The 19296-nt window shown below is 33.5% G+C and overlaps 1 protein-coding gene across 1 annotated transcript in view; it reads right to left on the bottom strand.

The window, feature by feature from the left end:
• The window catches only part of LOC138335264 (uncharacterized), a 41624-nt gene extending 35292 nt beyond the window's left edge, over positions 1–6332 (bottom strand). Inside the window, exons 1-3 of the mRNA XM_069284269.1 lie at positions 6218–6332; positions 5412–5520; positions 4817–4895 (exon numbers count right to left, since the gene is read on the bottom strand). Of these exons, the coding sequence (XP_069140370.1) occupies positions 4817–4895; positions 5412–5430 (98 nt within the window). The 5' untranslated portion in view covers positions 5431–5520; positions 6218–6332. The remainder of the gene's footprint in view (positions 1–4816; positions 4896–5411; positions 5521–6217) is intronic.
• Between the last annotated feature and the right edge of the window lie 12964 nt (positions 6333–19296).

Here is a 19296-nt window from a genome sequence, read left to right as displayed (position 1 = left end):
CTTCACAATAGGGAATATTGACTCGGTGTTTCTAAAAATGGAAACATCGAGTCAATATGCTTTTCAAAAATGAAAACATCAAGTCGATATGCTAAATCTCCCCTCCACGTGACAGTGTATCAGCCAATGAGAGTGGCGAAAAATCGGAACATATTTAATATAATTAAATAAACCATATTTTTCAACTTAAAAAAAAAAACATGTTTAGGAATATTTACTTGTCCAAGTGCAGTTGCAATATTCAACAATAACACAAGTCATTTATTCGAAAGCATTACAACGAGGTTCTTCCAACGGCTTCCTATACTGCTTACTTGTCGAAAGGAAACTTTTTTTTTCGAAAACTTGAAACACGATTCTGTCCCATTCATGAGAAAAACATTTATACATGAGAAAGCATCATCAATAGTACTTAAATCAAAGATTTTTTTCTTTCTTATTTTTTGGTATAATTTAAGGAATTTCTAAAAGTTAAGGAAATGTTGACGAAACTGGACATAGAAAAACAGATAGGCATTAAAGTATAGCGACATATCATTCCGTATGTTTGATACTATGGACGTTTCTACTACTTATTTATGTATCCGAGGTCTCGACTCAGAGGCGGAGCATTGTCTCAATAAATATTCGATTGGGATAATAAGTTTATTACAAAGTTTAAATTAAGTTCGGAATGTTATACACATACTGTATGTTTCAAGAAATACTAATTTTCAGAACAAATAATATGACGAAAACTCGTATATATAGTATTTGCAAAACAAAATGAGCGACTAATAGCAATTGTTGTTTACATGCAATGATGAGACACTACAGTGTAGAAGTAAATCCCCTATGTAAATATTGTGGTTCATTCGGTGCCCACTGTTCTCTGTCAAAACTACAATTAGTATACGTACTTAAGGACAGACACCATTTACACAAGTAAATTTAAATTGTTTGGAATCTATAACTTTGCTTCGCTTTCAAGTTCGTGAATCAAATTAAGCTTGAGTGCTCACGAATCTTGCTCTTGTCAACAGGAATCGGTACGATTTTGTTTGGAGAGTTGTCATCCGAATGGCGGCCATTTTTACAGTTCGTGCAGGATTCGGTTAGTTGAATGGTTTTGGAAACACGATCAGAGCAAACCAGGTCAACAAAACGGAGAGAGTCGTGCGGATTAAGTTACAAAATCCACACGATCTTAAAAACTTCCGTAAATTGTACATATAAACCCATAGTCCCGATTAAAACTTTCCATTTCAGTGTACCAAGTTCTTCTGAGACCATGTGGTATACTGCTCATCATAATTTACATGAACAAGGATTTTTCATGGAGAATTTTGTGCTCTCCGGAAGAGGTCTAGATTTCATTTACGTAATCAGTGATTAAGGATCTTTTATTTCACTTTGAAATGCGAGGATTACGCTCCGAAGAATTTTGGATTTCATGGTGTACCATTTTCATCGAGAAAGGATACTAAGCCATTGCTTTGGATACCATGTCAATCGATATTGGTAGTAGGTCTAGTAACCGGTTTAGATATACAAATTCTCATTCACAGGTTTTACTTTTTAGGAAATAATGGTGAAATTAAATCGAGACAAGGCATACATTGAGAGCTATGAACGACGATAAAAATGAGGATTTTAATTATTAAAACTTCCTGTTTAATCCCATTCAAGTCAAAATACATACTTTTTTGCTTTTAGATTTTACTTTCATTCATTTATTTGTTAAAGTTTGACGTTTTTAATATAATTTTTAAAACTTTTACAAACCCGCATCTGCATCAGAATATTTTAACAATGAGAAATCGATAAATATTGTCATAAGTATTGCATTAATTTATAACTACTTATCAATGTAGTCTCGGTATCAGTTGGTGACCTTTCTAAATTGAAGGTCAAGACCAAGAATCTGAACCAGCGTGTATGACCTCCTTTGTTGGTTAACATAACGTAAACTAAAGCCATAGTCTAGTCTAAATTTGATCAATATTTTGTAAATGTATAATTGATATAAATATAATTTTTTAGAGTATTTACACCTGTTGTCACTAAAATAACATTTAAAAAAATTACAATTACTGCCCATGGAAACTTTGTAAAAATTTTGTCTGTGCTTCTTTTCTCAACCATTGTGTAAGGAATTCAATTGTCCCAGTTAGGAAAATTAATATGCATGAGTAAACTCGAAGTACTTTATGGTAACAGGTGCTTTCAGTAACCATTGTTGGAGTTCTGAAATTATTTAGAAGGAGTAATTTCGCGAGTGTACCCGCTAAATCGGGCTTTGGAACACTTAGATTGATTAAGATTGATTGTAAACTTTTCCGAAGCAATCAAACATATGTCTAGATAATTTCATTAGCGTTTAACGTTTAAAAATATTTTTGCCCCTATTTCTCACACAAAAAAACATTAAAATTACCTGTTAAACTATCATGGGTAGATCACATTTACAGTATATACAAGGCACATGCCACTTAATATTAAAAACAAATGTTTTATACACTCTCTAGGATCAATCTTTGTACCAGAAAGTTAAATCTATTAATATAATATTTTAAAAATATACTCTAACACATATATGCATATTCATAAAACCATAGATTTCCTTTCATGTATTCTAGAGTGATACTTTACCAAAAAATTTTGTATGAAGATGATCACCCAAATCGGATGTGTATAAATACGAGTGTATCCTTGTTATTAATCCGGACAAAATCTGTCTGCGGTATTCAGGCTAATTCTACTGGTAAATATACACACGAATTAATATGTGTGCACAAGCGATTATGACAAGCGCTAGGATTATGTTCAAACAGCCACGCAAAATTATTTGAATATATCTACACTACGTGTTAATGTTGATCGCATGGACGTTGTCTCTTTTAGATTCTAGTCTATATTGTTTTGTCCAAAAATAGTTAAAGATTTCAAAATATTCAGGTGAATACGGCACAAGTGATGACAATTATCGTGACGTCACAATAGAGACATTGACGTTGCATATTGATTCGAAAAAAAGAATCCCTTGAAAAACCACTATAATGTTACATTTAAACATACTTGATTTTATCAAATAGAGTATAAAATTAATTATAAGTACTGATGTCACTATTTTTTTTAATGTTATCGGGGTATGAAAAACAAATTGTTTGCTACGCGGATTCACACAGTTTGCAAACACTTTTTTTCATAACCCGATAAAATTGAAAAATAGTGACATCAATGCTTAATTAAAATGAAAATAAAAGGTTCAAAGGAAAATCGATAAAAATGACAACCATAGTTGTTTTCTTATGATTTTTTCTTATTATTTCATCAGAAAAATAGAAATATTTCATGAATTGAGGAGATTAAACTTCTAAAAAGTTATGAATACTGCTTTAAGGTAATCAAGGAGAACAAATAGCATTCGTTCCTTTTTTCTTTACTTTCCATGACAAACATGAAAGCTCTGTGTTTATTCCGTTACATTATTGTTTATCATTATTTGAATGATATAATTAATTTCTTTTGGCAGTAGTTACTTGTATACGTATATATACGTTTTAAACGTAAGAAATAAAAACAATAACGACTGAGTAGAGCTCCCTTGAATGAACTAGTCAGTCGTTATTGTTTTAATTTCTTATGGATTTCGTCCGTAAGGATTTTTCTTAAAATTTGTTATACGTATATATGTATAGCATAATAATTTAGCCACTGTGTCACATTCGCGGTTTTTAATGTACTGTACAATGTATTCCCGTTGTTGATGATGTAAATTTCATAATGATGACATCACTATAGTTTTTGTTTTAGTATTTACATATTTATTATTCATTGTTGTCATAACACGTGTGTTTTTCTTATACAAATGTGTCTACCATATGATTTTCATGTTTCAAATACATACGTTTTATGTCTGATTTTGTTAAATCGTTTAAGCGGTCATTTACGAGCAAATTAAATTTTAGCTGCTTTAAATTTTTGTTCTCTTTGCTCTCTGGCGTTCGGGGGCATATATGAGTGAACCATTCTTCAATATTTTGCAGATCAAATTTTCACAAGCACAGCGAAAGTATAGTATTTTTACTTGTCTGGTCCCAGCTCTGTAATTAATGGAATATTATCTATCTGCTATCATCGATTCTTCTTGACATTTTCTGTATTAAATTCTATATATCTTTGTCATTAATTGTTTTACCCTAAAATTGATCTAATGTTTTCCATCTGAAAAATGCTGAACCAATACAGCTATCACATTATGAAATTTATTATAAATGATTTGTAATGACACACTTCTATTTCTATCATTTTGTTTACAAAATCCTATTTGTTTCCTTTGATGTATCCACCAAACCTTCCATTTTTTAAACTGTTACACTTCTGGTTTTTCAAGTTCATCCTCTTACATTGCACTTCCACTTCACCTTATAATCAATTTAGGCGTTAAATCATTCCTCTGTTTTTATGTTTCCTTTCTTTTCAGCAACCACATCTAGTTGATTCACTGCATCTGTGTCTGACGTATTCTACCGCAAAGGTAGTGTATAATACCATAATGATCATACGATTCAGAAACTCAGTTTATGCTCTTGCTTCTTAATCTTTCGACTCAAAACAAAATTAAAGCCAGGCTAAGGTATTGTACTGTTGAATAGTATCAAATATTTCAATTGACTACGACAACTTCATTGTGTATATCAAGATGGTGATATTTTACGATTCTTTGAAATACTGCCCATTGGACGTTCACAAAGGAGAGAATCGAGGCAGAGGTTGTGGATGTTTGCTGATGTGATTGAAGTGAGGGTTCTCTTAAGGGATTATTTGTACTGACCTTGGGTCAATTTTATTTGATCCTCTGTCCTTTGATCCTTGACCGGAAACAGTATTACCTGCCTCTTTCTTAATCTCACCTGTAATATACGATAAAATGGTGTATATATCCAAAACATGTTTTCATGTATATAATTCTCATTAGTAAATAACAATGCTGAATCATTTATTAATGCAGTTAAAAATCATATGTACGTTTGAATAGCAGACAAATTGATAGAAAACTTAACTTGAGCGGTTACACTTTTGTATGATAACACTATTTCGTGTCTCATAGTGTTAAATCGTATTTATCATATTTGAATTTAATCAAATTGATTGTACGTGTATATATCAGAATTGATATTTTATATAATTTTGGCAGACATGGAAGTTTAACATTTATTTGTCTACTGTATATTGGATGTGCATGACGTTGAATAATAATAAAATACCATACAATTATCTTATATATTCAAGGATACACTGTGCAAAGAACTTAGGCTGTGCTTTTGAGCAAATAGTATACCCATCTTAATCATTTTTGTAAATATTTCAATGTCTGCCGTGGAATGATGTGGATGTATTATAGAAAGATATATAGATTCTCGACTTACATTCCGTTTCTATATCCATTCTTATTATGAACCGTCTTCACGTCTTGAATATGTGCTTCAAGACGGTAAAACACAAGACTATACAAGGAACAACACCGTTACACACTACCTGGGTAGAGGGAAAAACAAAATAATCATTAAAATAATAAATAATTGTATACATTTACTTTGTAATCAAACTTTAATGGGCTTCAATGCATGTAGTCATGTCTTTCCACAAACGTGTTTGTTTTTATTCTTTCTGTACATCATGGAAATTTAGGTTTTTCTTTGAAAATGAGAGTACTTGCAATCAATTATATTATTTTCCTCAATATGCAGTATTGAAAAGTCGTATGTAAAGACGATTTAATAAAACTTTATGCTGCACTATAAACATTTCTCTTTTCATCTTCTTTTTCTGTTCATGATAAACAAACCAAATGAACTAGGTTGTCCAAGCATTGTCGTATAATGATATATATTTAACTTTATAATTCCCTATCTCAAATCGTTATCTGGTTTATTACTTCCATTATGAAACTTCAGCCATTCTTCTTAAAGATCTACTAAATTATCTGTCGAGTTTAATTTACTTTATCAGTAGAAAGTCCTTACATTCACATGTATTCTAAACTGAAAATAAAATAACCCGATAAAAGCTTTAATTTAAAGCCAAAATTAAAAGATATTTTATAATGTTATTAATGCATAACATTTTAACATGCAAAACCCTAATATGACTGGATTTTGAAACTGGATAAAATATTAGTAATAGATTTAAAAAAAAATCATGAATACTAGATATTAGAAAATTGTCTACTTACAAGCTCATTTTAGGTTAATATCCAAAACTGCCTCAAAAAAGTTATTATGAAAATCACATTTGAACTGATAGGTTTCGGTAACAATATGAATGCTGTATCCCTCAGCCTGCTATACACACATACAGGGTAATCCCCGTTAAGTATATGTTTGTATTCTCTGTTATCTCTAGCTCAAACACAGATATTCAATCATACCCGACATGTTTACATTTCACCCCCACGGGTCCCAGTCCGGGTAGACCTTTCTCTTCACTGTCCTTACTCACTCACTTCAGATCTCAGAAAGCGACGCGCACGTCTGTCTGACGAACGGGGAAGAAAATGTTTGACTCAAGACATATATCATAAACCTATTAGAACTTCATCAAGTGTATTATTTTAATGTTCCCCTAGTTATTTTACTTCTTTTAATGTAATTCAAGATATCGCGCAAGATTTAATGTTATTGAGAACTCACATTTATTTTTCGATGATTATTACTTTATTGTGGAATGATGTAGTTAGGAAATTTTCTTTAATGTGATGTGATTTCATGTATGTTTTTGAATGATAATTGTAATTTTTTTTATCAAATTCGTAATATTTACATTAATGAATATGCTAATTAGCGATGTTTACTGATATCTAGATTCCGACCACCATTGTTCTTGACACATATCCATGAAAAATGATACATAAAAATTAAATGAATTTGTTATCCTTATGGTAGCTTCAATATAATCTATTATCAAATTTACCATCACAGTTTGTTAAACACATTGTTATTTAATGTCGACAATGTAATTGTAGTTATTTATTATTTTTGTGCTTTTAAATAATGCGTCGTCAAATATGACACAAAATATTATTATTAACGAAAATATCGATTTATATTTTTTAAAGATAAAAGATATTTTGTCTAAAAAGATAAAAGATATTTTGTCTAAAAAGATAAAAATATTTCGTCTAAAAAGTTGCATTTGGTAAATAACCTATTACGTACCATCTCACTCCCAAGTCCTGTAGATAAGGGGTACCTTCAATTGTTTGATGGATCATACATATGTGCACTACAACCCCACTATGTAGTTTTACCAAAGGCAGTTGGCGTTGTTGAGAGTATGAACTGCATGTCATTTGCCGATTTTGAAGCCATCTTTATATTGATCACCGTTGTCGTGCCAGAGAACAAGCAAGGAGGCAGTTGAAATGGCTTTTCCGTTCTTGACGATAACAAATTTCAGTTTAGATGCAAAATTTCTCGAGATTTTAATCAAAGGTTACTATTAAATATAAATATAAGTATTGAACTACATTCAGTTGGCAAATATGAGAGCATAAATGCCAACTGACAACGGCAAAGTCAATACAAAGCTCTCGCGCGCTTCATTTGATATGTCCTTTTCCATCTGGCGTTCTCCTCCTATCATTTCGAACTGAATGCAGTTCATCGCTTGAATGAAAAATACGAAAGGAAGTGTATACATGATTCTACCTGTGTATGAAAACACAAATTTTATAGTTATGTGTCAAGATATAAAGTGTACTCTAAATAAACCGCGAAATTTTGTATATAAACTAAAATGAAATAGGAAAACACATTATTGTAGTACCAATAGTGTTTACAAGCAAAAATAATAATGATAATTAGAGAACATTTTACGATATGAATCTTATGAATGTTTATAGTTTTATCTTTGCATTGAACATTAATTATGAAAGCGATAACAATTCGATAGTAAATGCAAGATATCGGTTTGTCGGGATTATTTCACAATAATTAATGCATCACAAGTGGGTCTTTCTGTGTAACCCGCCAAGGGAATATGCTTCTTCCCTCCTTTCTTCGATATTTATTTCTTTTTCAGTTTGTTTTCTAGAATACTGTTATTTTAGACTAGCTAGATGAATCATTTAGAGACCTAATAACATGTACGTGCATTCTGATTGAGAAACTTCCAGAGATAATATTTTTAATATAAAAGCAAATGTCTCATATTTTTTAAAGTTCCAAAATGGTGTTACTTCCGTTTTAGAACACAGATGTTTAACATAAACACTAGAATCAAAATATTACACCACTTTTTTATGATAGTTTGTACTTGGCAAAGGGATAAAAGAAAGTCATCAAGTCTGAACAGGAATACTAACCAATATTTCAGAAACTTCTGATTATCAGCATGATAAAGCTAAACAGTGATTGTGCGAGTTTGTTTGAGCAATTGTTATGATGTTTTTGCGTAATGTTTGCGCATTCCAATCGGGCATCAAATATCCAAACCGACTCACATTTCTACGTGAAACTAGTAAAATTTGGCAATTTTGATATAATTAACAGATCAATAGAAGTAAACACGTCTTGGACCGTCAGATAAAAGTACTGATTAATACGTTAAACATATCACTGTAGAGCTTAATGATGTTTGCGTACATATGCAATGGATTTTTCATATGCAAAACAATATATAAACCGATCTGAACATGACTCAAACATATCGAATTTAAGAGAATACGATGTAAACCCCTTTTCCTTATTTACTTTAACTTTCTTTCGCTGATTTATATTATAAAATTTCAATTCCGATCAACTTCACGAAAAAAAAACCGTTTGCGGGTGGATTTGGTGATCAATATAAATGATGTAGATGTTAACTCACGAAAATAAACATTCGCGAATTTACGTTGAAAAAATCGCGAAAGTAAATTCTACGCAAAATTAAGTTGAAGGTACTTTAGACGGCACAAATATTTTCCAGATATCGCGATAAAGAATATTTAATTTATATATATATTGTGTTGAAGTTAGGATTATATGTTCAATTCTGCAACAGTTTATTCCCAGGACTTAAGTAAATAAATGAGAAAAGATGTCATTCTGTAAGAAAATGCATTTATTACTTTAGTCGCATATTCTGTTAAAGATATATTTCTTGGTAAAATAAGTATTATCAATATACTAACTCTCAGATGAATTAGTTAAACAAAGAAATTAACAAATATCCATTTCACTGGAATGAGTCCGAAAAGTTATATCGACCGCCCAGTATAGGTATTTTACCCTTATTGGGTTTGTCAATAACGTTAATCACAAAACACACAACAATGCACCAAATATGTATATATCTGTAAATTTATTTTATGGCATTTCATTAAGGAAAAAAAGAGATGTCAATTTTGCTCTTAGAACGTGATTATTCCTACTGGTTTTCCTAATAGAGACTACAATGTAATGAGTTTTACGTCTTTATGAAGTATAATTAATTCAAAGGAAAATTTTCGTCAAAAATTTCAACGACATACAGAGCACGAATATCGACATAATATCTTGTCGACACTATCTTCGTTGGGTTTATTTTGGCAAGCCATCAAACTATGTATTTGAAATGTTAAATATTAAAGAATGTTTTATGGAACTTCTAATACCGCAATTTCATGCGAATGAATATAAACGATATTTTTGTCAAACCTCCATATGATTGAGATATGATTTTAAAATGAATGATAATAACCTATTTCTAAGGCTACTTTTAAATTTCTCGTGAAATAAGTAAAGAATAAGAACAACAGAAAAACTCAATCAATAATGCATTATGTGTACAAACAAAAGAAAAATGATTTTAAAACAACGAAATAATAACGAAATTATGCCTTGATATAACACTTTAAAAAGGGCTAGACTTCAACTATCACAAGGAGACACAGCACAAATATAACACATCCTCTTAAAACACTATTACAAAGAGACACAAATATACCACAGCTTTTCAAAACATACAGACCGCAACACATTGCACACATTAAATGAAACTAGCTGTTAATAGTACGTTAAATCCAAAAGAAAACCAATAAAGGATTCGCAATACTATTTATATTTATTTTTCATTTTGTATTGCAAACCTAGCACGGAAGTATCGAAGTGTGGGAATTTAAGCTATATAAATGATTTTTAAGCTGAAATAATTTTTCATATGAAAATATAACAGATCTATTGATAATTCATAAACCAGCAGTACTTGAAACAAGTTGAGATAATTATGTTTTAAAGATTTAAGATTGGCAACTGCATTCCCATGCTGCATTAATAAAGTTCAGTAAAAATGGTAAGCTTTGGTAGGTTCATGAAGGTTGAGTTCAATAGAAAATGGAAATATCTATTCAATGCGACCGATAATAAAATCATCCTTATTCTGTTTAACCAAATTGATTCGCCGTAAAAGTTCAATGAACTCCACGTGATTAGCTTCTATATGTATTTCCTTACCGAGGATATTGCTATAAAAATATCGTACTCGATGCCTTCGTAATTATTTATGAAACTATGAAAAGGGAGACCTTTCCTCGAAAGCTCGTTTGGAAGAATCTTATTAAGTAATATGGTTAAAGGCTTACTTCTATGGAGCCTGAAAGAGATAAACAAAATTGTTTACATTGTAGGGTTTCTAACATGAACACATAAGAAAGTCTGTCTGTATATTTTCCGTATTTGTATTCAGATTATCAGCGTTATGTCATCTTTTTCGATTTCTGAATTGAATATTGTTTTTTATTGTTACAAAGAATTGCTAGGATAAATGCATATCTCCCATATTACTTCCTTTTACTTGCTTTAGTTAACATAAAGTCTGATTTGACATTTATACTGTAATATTATTTTTCTTGTCTACAATATATTCAACATATTTTCGAATACAAAAATCCGCTATCAACAGGTTGTGCTGATGTAGGTTCATTTATATACAATTGGCAACATTTGCATTCGTGTTCGTGGTCCCGCGCGAACGACAAAGTTCCACTTAGATGTTTGTTGTTGAGTTGTTATGTTTTCTTTATATTTACCCATATAGAAAACATATGCCTTCTGAACCTGTATGAAGAAGATCTTGCATGAGTGTAATATGAAATTTATCAAACGAGTTCAATCATTTGATGTCACGAGCCTTAAGAGCGTGATAAATTTCAAACTAAATAGTCAGGAGTGTATACTTCTATTTATCATATACTTTTGTTAAAATAATTATATCAGTTAAAGTTTTAAATTCGCCACTAGATCTAGGGTTAGGGTTAGGGTGTGACTTTTCCGTCTACTGAGACAATGATGCGACGTCATATGTAGATTATAAAGTCAAAACTATATGTGACGCCATAATAGTGCTATTATGTGTTTTACGATATTTATGACATGACCGTATGCCATGGCTGAACGGACCAGTTATGTGATAAAATGTATTTTGAATATATTATACCCTTTTATTTGACCACACTACTTATTGATACCAGCGGCTGGCATTATATACCGACTGAAACGGCCGTTGTTACTGCAATTTTCCATAAACATATCCCATCATTTTGAACATTCATCTAGCATTAACACCGAAAACTATGACTGAAAATCGATTATCAATTTATTTTATTTTATGCACAATGCTATTAACACCTTTTCCACTGCTTGCGTCCTTCGCATTAAATCCATAGCCTAGTTTCTGAAAAGGTTTTGAAATGTCACCGACAAGACAGCCATTATTTTGATGCCTTGATGTGACGTGAATGTATTGCATAGGTAACCATATGATACAGATCTGGGCTATGCCAATGTGCCAAGGCACAACATTTTGTGACCCCAAAGGTAGAATATCATTATCCTGTTTATTTATGTATATTTCTAAGACAGCCATTATTTTGATGCCATGATATGACTGAAAGGAATTGCATGTGTAATCACGTGATACAGTCTCTAAGATATACATATGTAGGTTATGTCAAAGTGCCGTGGCACAACATTTTGTAATCCTGAGGGTAGAAAATATCACTATTCTGCGTATATTTTTCTCTCATACCTCGTTGTTATTATTACAATGTTCGCATTAAAAATATCTCGTCAATTTGACTAAGTAGAAATCTGTGATTGGAAATCAATTTGCTTCTTTTGTATTTGTCTTTGTATACGGCGAAAAAGGTTGATAAAAACGTGTTTCAAGTGAAAAATAATATTTTAACGCAAACCACTGACTTCGTTCTTTACAACTATACGAGTCTAGTTTCTGACAATTACATTGAAATTTTACAGCGAAACTGGTCATTTTGTTTTTACGCCATGACATCAAGAGATTGTACTGCATGGGTTGCCGTGTGATATGGTCTCATACGACATAAGTTTATTTCACGAGATAAATCAGTATTACTAGTGAAGATATGGTAGAAAATAACATTTTGTGTTGCATGCCTAAAAACAACCTTTATTTTTGAGCTTTTTGTGGTCATTGTACTTTTGTAATGTAGGGAAACCTGCCTTAATGACCACCTCTGTATAAAGATCACCTACATAGTTGGACCAGTCAAAGTTACCTTAGGGACCACCTCTGTATACAGATCACCTGCTTAGTGAGACCAGTCCAAGTTACCTTAGCTACCACCTCTGTATAAAGATCACCTGCTTAGTGAGACCAGTCAAAGTTACCTTAGCGACCACCTCTGTATAAAGATCACCTACTTAGTTAGACCAGTCAAAGTTACCTTAGCGACCACCTCTGTATACAGATCACCTGCTTAGTGAGACCAGTCAAAGTTACCTTAGCGACCACCTCTGTATAAAGATCACCTACTTAGTGAGACCAGTCAAAGTTACCTTAGCGACCACCTCTGTATAAAGATCACCTGCTTAGTGAGACCAGTCAAAGTTACCTTAGCGACCACCTCTGTATAAAGATCACCTACTTAGTGAGACCAGTCAAAGTTACCTTAGCGACCACCTCTGTATAAAGATCATCTGCTTAGTGAGACCAGTCAAAGTTACCTTAGCGACCACCTCTGTATACAGATCACCTGCTTAGTGAGACCAGTCAAAGTTACCTTAGCGATCACCTCTGTATAAAGATCACATACTTAGTGAGACCAGTCAAAGTTACCTTAGCGACCACCTCTGTATAAAGATCATCTGCTTAGTGAGACCAGTCAAAGTTACCTTAGCGACCACCTCTGTATAAAGATCATCTGCTTAGTGAGACCAGTCAAAGTTACCTTAGCGACCACCTCTGTATAAAGATCACCTGCTTAGTGAGACCAGTCAAAGTTACCTTAGCGATCACCTCTGTATAAAGATCACATACTTAGTGAGACCAGTCAAAGTTACCTTAGCGACCACCTCTGTATAAAGATCATCTGCTTAGTGAGACCAGTCAAAGTTACCTTAGCGATCACCTCTGTATAAAGATCACATACTTAGTGAGACCAGTCAAAGTTACCTTAGCGACTACCTCTGTATAAAGATCATCTGCTTACCTTAGCGACCACCTCTGTAGACACAGTGAGACAGTCAAAGTTACCTTAGCGACCACCTCTGTATAAAGATCATCTGCTTAGTGAGACCCAGTCAAAAGTTACCTTAGCGACACCTCTGTATAAAGTTTAAAGACCACAATACCTTAGCCTGAGACACAGTCAAAAGTTACCTTAGCGACCACCTCTGTATAAAGATCACCTGCTTAGTGAGACCAGTCAAAGTTACCTTAGCGACCACCTCTGTATAAAGATCACATACTTAGTGAGACCAGTCAAAGTTACCTTAGCGACACACCTCTGTATAAAGATCACCTGCTTAGTGAGACCAGTCAAAGTTACCTTAGCGATCACCTCTGTATAAAGATCACATACTTAGTGAGACCAGTCAAAGTTACCTTAGCGACCACCTCTGTATAAAGATCACCTGCTTAGTGAGACCAGTCAAAGTTACCTTAGCGACCACCTCTGAATAAAGATCACCTACTTAGTGAGACCAGTCAAAGTTACCTTAGCGACCACCTCTGTATAAAGATCATCTGCTTAGTGAGACCAGTCAAAGTTACCTTAGCGACCACCTCTGTATAAAGATCACCTGCTTAGTGAGACCAGTCAAAGTTACCTTAGCGACCACCTCTGTATAAAGATCACCTGCTTAGTGAGACCAGTCAAAGTTACCTTAGCGATCACCTCTGTATAAAGATCACATACTTAGTGAGACCAGTCAAAGTTACCTTAGCGACCACCTCTGTATAAAGATCATCTGCTTAGTGAGACCAGTCAAAGTTACCTTAGCGATCACCTCTGTATAAAGATCACATACTTAGTGAGACCAGTCAAAGTTACCTTAGCGACTACCTCTGTATAAAGATCATCTGCTTAGTGAGACCAGTCAAAGTTACCTTAGCGACCACCTCTGTATAAAGATCACCTGCTTAGTGAGACCAGTCAAAGTTACCTTAGCGACCACCTCTGTATACAGATCACTTGCTTAGTGAGACCAGTCAAAGTTACCTTAGCGACCACCTCTGTATAAAGATCACCTACTTAGTGAGACCAGTCAAAGTTACCTTAGCGACCACCTCTGTATAAAGATCACCTGCTTAGTGAGACCAGTCAAAGTTACCTTAGCGATCACCTCTGTATAAAGATCACATACTTAGTGAGACCAGTCAAAGTTACCTTAGCGACCACCTCTGTATACAGATCACCTGCTTAGTGAGACCAGTCAAAGTTACCTTAGCGACCACCTCTGTATAAAGATCACCTGCTTAGTGAGACCAGTCAAAGTTACCTTAGCGACCACCTCTGTATAAAGATCACCTACTTAGTGAGACCAGTCAAAGTTACCTTAGCGACCACCTCTGTATAAAGATCACCTGCTTAGTGAGACCAGTCAAAGTTACCTTAGCGACCACCTCTGTATAAAGATCACCTGCTTAGTGAGACCAGTCAAAGTTACCTTAGCGACCACCTCTGTATAAAGATCACCTACTTAGTGAGACCAGTCAAAGTTACCTTAGCGACCACCTCTGTATAAAGATCACCTGCTTAGTGAGACCAGTCAAAGTTACCTTAGCGACCACCTCTGTATAAAGATCACCTACTTAGTGAGACCAGTCAAAGTTACCTTAGCGACCACCTCTGTATAAAGATCATCTGCTTAGTGAGACCAGTCAAAGTTACCTTAGCGACCACCTCTGTATAAAGATCACCTGCTTAGTGAGACCAGTCAAAGTTACCTTAGCGACCACCTCTGTGTAAAGATCACACGCATAATACAACCACATTTTAAGCTTACCCAATGATCATTTATAACATAAATTAACCTATGTATAGAAGACCACCTGGCGATAAAGACCGCCTTTAACTTGGATGGTGTTTATACACAGGTTTGACTGTAATTGTAAACCTGTTAACTGTGGTTATTCAATACTTCAACATAAAGAATACACTATCATCGTTAGCGATCACATATAATTTACGTTACGTGTCAAACATCCATTGTGTTAGTGGTTGTGGCTAATGAAGAGTGACACAGTTGATTCCGTATCTGATAAGCTGGAAACGTTATCAGAACAGTCATTGCCTGACAAATATTTGTCAATTGTACGCCGATAAAGTCGCCAGCATTACTAATCTACTTAGCTATTAAGCGGTTGAAGTGTCGATCACTGCGTGGATGGCATACCTAGCGAACGTCTTCCACTCCATCCTGATGTTAAAGGGGTCATAATCACAAGAAAGCAGACGTAGGAATATTGTGTGTATGATATACACTTGATCTTTACGCTGTTTTTTCAAATTTGTCCCTTGGTTTTTTAGATAACTGACCAGCAGGGCTTGTGACCAATATAGATTTTCAAAATATTTAAAGACCAACAAACATGGTACAATTAAGGGAAAAAAAGCAATATTGACAAGACACTAATATACAGATTTTATACAGTATACGCTAATGCTACTGGAACACATGGGTTTATTTTTCACTTATAATTTCCATACATAATTAGTTGATAGGTTTAACGGCCTATTTACAACAAAAGCAATTTTAAGACAAACCTCTCCTTATGAAATATAATGTGTATGTAGCCTGGGTTTGGGAGGCTGCGGTATGAGCAAGTTACGTGTCATTGTCTTGACCATTTGATATTACATGTACTTATTCAATGATTGGCTATCAATGACCGACTAGCAATCCCACTCGGTCACACTATAATGACTATGGACAAACCAATCGTCACTTTTTCGTATTAACGAACACTAAGTAGGAGCAGAAACTGTTCGTGTGTTCCATTTGTGGGAATCTGCTGTATCTCAAATAGAACGCGCCGTACCAGCAGAACTGTACCGGTACCACTTGGATACAAGATGACAAACTCAAGATATTCATTTGTCATCGAAATGTTTTCTTTGTTGAAAACAAGACAGAGAGTATTTATATACGATGAAATCACTAGGAACTATTTAGATATTAAATCAATATCCAGCTCATTGGTAACACCAAAAACACTAGACATTTATAGTCGAAGTGTATTTTTCATATGTGTGCCTCCATCATGGGAAAATCCAAACACGTTTCATTTGGCAGTGCCGTGTCAATTTATAATAACTGGTACGAATCCGCAAACTTTATAGATTGTGACGTGTCTCGTCTAAAGGAACTTAACTCGATGTCTTCATCACAGCAGAGAACGTTCACCTCGGAATTAATTTGGTATCCATCTCTATATAGCCACATTGTGTTGACATTTTATTCATACGTGTCAACACCTATTTTAGTTTAGCTCAAGTCAATTTCATTTTATATTGAAAGCTATGACGAAAAACATATCTTAAATGGGTTATGTGGGTTTCATTTGGCATTTGTAAAATTTCCTCTCTGATAGTCAAGATTAGACTGTCTCTGTTGAAATGTTAAATGTCACGCATCTTGTTTTTCAGAAATTCAAACACAGATATATACTTCAAATTTCCATACATGTTTATCAAATGAAGATATTTCTGACAGATAATTATCCCAAGGTAACAAATGCTACAAATCTGGAAAATTAAACTAAGATTTAAAAAATAGTATTGGAATTTAGGTACAAAGTGTCAATTGCTATAATAATTAATTATAAACATTAGAATATCAGGATTTTTAGTTCAGAATGCGTCTTATTTCAACACAGCAACCCTGTTGGGAGTTTGAACGGAAGGAACCAACCTTTTATATTTAGTGTTATATGAGAACTTATATGTTATAACATGAAAGCGGTTATTAAATCCGTAGTTTTAATAAGAGATGCCACAACTATTGTGTATGGAAATGGATTAGGTTCGTTGGTCTCTATGACAAAGAATATCTTTTGATTTTAGTCTTTATTTAATCACATCGGCCAGATGAGGAGGTGCTGTCAGGTAATTGTGATATCTTAATATGACAATCACTGGCGCCGCCTGTGCGATAAGTCAATCTCCGCTAAACCTTTAATAGGAAAGCAAATAACCTTAGACCGGTTAATAGAATCTTATCAGATCAACAGTATATGGCAGTGGAAAGGTTAGTGTATTGACAATGTGTTAGTCATTAGCATGTTAAAACAGTGAATAAAAGTGAAAGAAATATGACTTAGAATGAAAAGGGGAAATATGCAATAACAAAAAATATTATAAGTAATATTATATCAAAGTCACTTATTCATATCAATATCTGTTTAAACATTCAATCATATTTCTTGAATCTACGGTCTATTTAAAAGTCGGAGCTTTGCAGACAATCGATATTTAATAAAGAAAATGTGTGTTGTTTTCAAGTTCAGTTCGGACCGTTGGTAATTATATAAATCACAGGACACAAAACGAAGAATTCAAGTAGAATTTGATTTTCTCTTGTATTGTATTTCTTTCCCACATATCAACATATGTGGCACATTACATAGAAATAAAATGAAAGTTCACTCGTATTGGTAATCCAATATGTAGACACCGAATTAGTTGTCCGTAGATGGCGATCCACCTTATAAAAGTTCCGAATTTGAATAATGTTCACACACAGTTCACTATCTGGTAATCCAAGAAATATCCGTAGTGACCGCCTTGAAGGTTGGAAATCCAACTGATGTTCATAAATCAGACATGAGTTTTTATAATAAAATGACCATTGTCCAATAGGTAAACCCGGATGTAATCAAGATTAATAGCATAAAGATATTATCACAATTAAACGACTTGACAATATATCGACAGTTTGATATGAAATATATCTACTTAAGCTTATCAATGGCACCATTGCCTCAAGGAAGATTATAAACACTTTGACATGTGAATACTATATGTAATTGGTGGTCACTCCACAAAAATAAGACCACAATGCCTAGGGTAGATTTTAAACTGATCAACACATCTATAGGTAAAATATACAATTATATAACAACAAAGAACATCTCAAATTTCTCTATGACAGCTATATCTTATGTGGTCTAGCATTATATGGCACAATATGAAATTATTGTCTGCAAATCTATGGCATCTTATGAAATTATTGTCTGCAAATCTATGGCATCTTCGTCGACTATAGAAGCCAATAGGTTAATGTTTATATATGAATTATTTATTCATTCAAGGGTCTTTGTCGATGAGATGTTTAGTTTAAATCAAAAGGAGCAGCCATTTTGACAGAGTACAGTTGAGGTAACCACACAAGTGACGTCACAATGACGGCAATTAGTGTATAATAGGCATCACAATGGTTTGGTTAGTTTGAGATGTAATAATGACAAATGAATGGTAACAGAAAGTGAGCGAATCATTAACAAATGTTCGCATTAAGGAATGAACAAGTACAACACAAGTTGCAGAAGGACACATCTATTCAAGGGATTATCCACATACTCAAAATCAAGACCATTGATAGTGACACACCTTAAAAATCAATAAATGAATTGACTTCAAACAAATACATACAAACGCTAATTTTAGTAGAGATTGGGGGAAAAATGTAAGAAGAGGACAATTTGTAAATACACAAAGAACGTTTATTCTACTTTTGTTATCTATTCATTTCCATTAGTCGAGATTTTCACCCAGACGATATTTTCGCGATTTGGCAACACATTGCTATGATCGCGAGAATTTGATCCGCGAATTAATGAGGAATAGTTGAATGATATCTACTTTTAATACCCATATCGCGAGAATTTGATCCGCGAAAATATCTACTTTTAATACCCATATCGCGAGAATTTGATCCGCGAAAATAGCCGGCTATACGGTATTACAAAGTTATCTGTCCTTGTGTTTATAAGGTTATGTTAATATTTTTTAGACAAAAGACAAACTCGCAA

Source organism: Argopecten irradians, chromosome 11 (assembly GCF_041381155.1).
Source record: "Argopecten irradians isolate NY chromosome 11, Ai_NY, whole genome shotgun sequence".
NCBI classification, from domain to species: domain Eukaryota; kingdom Metazoa; phylum Mollusca; class Bivalvia; order Pectinida; family Pectinidae; genus Argopecten; species Argopecten irradians.
The sequence above is the reverse complement of the archived record's forward strand: the minus strand, read 5'-3'. Positions and strand labels throughout refer to the sequence as shown.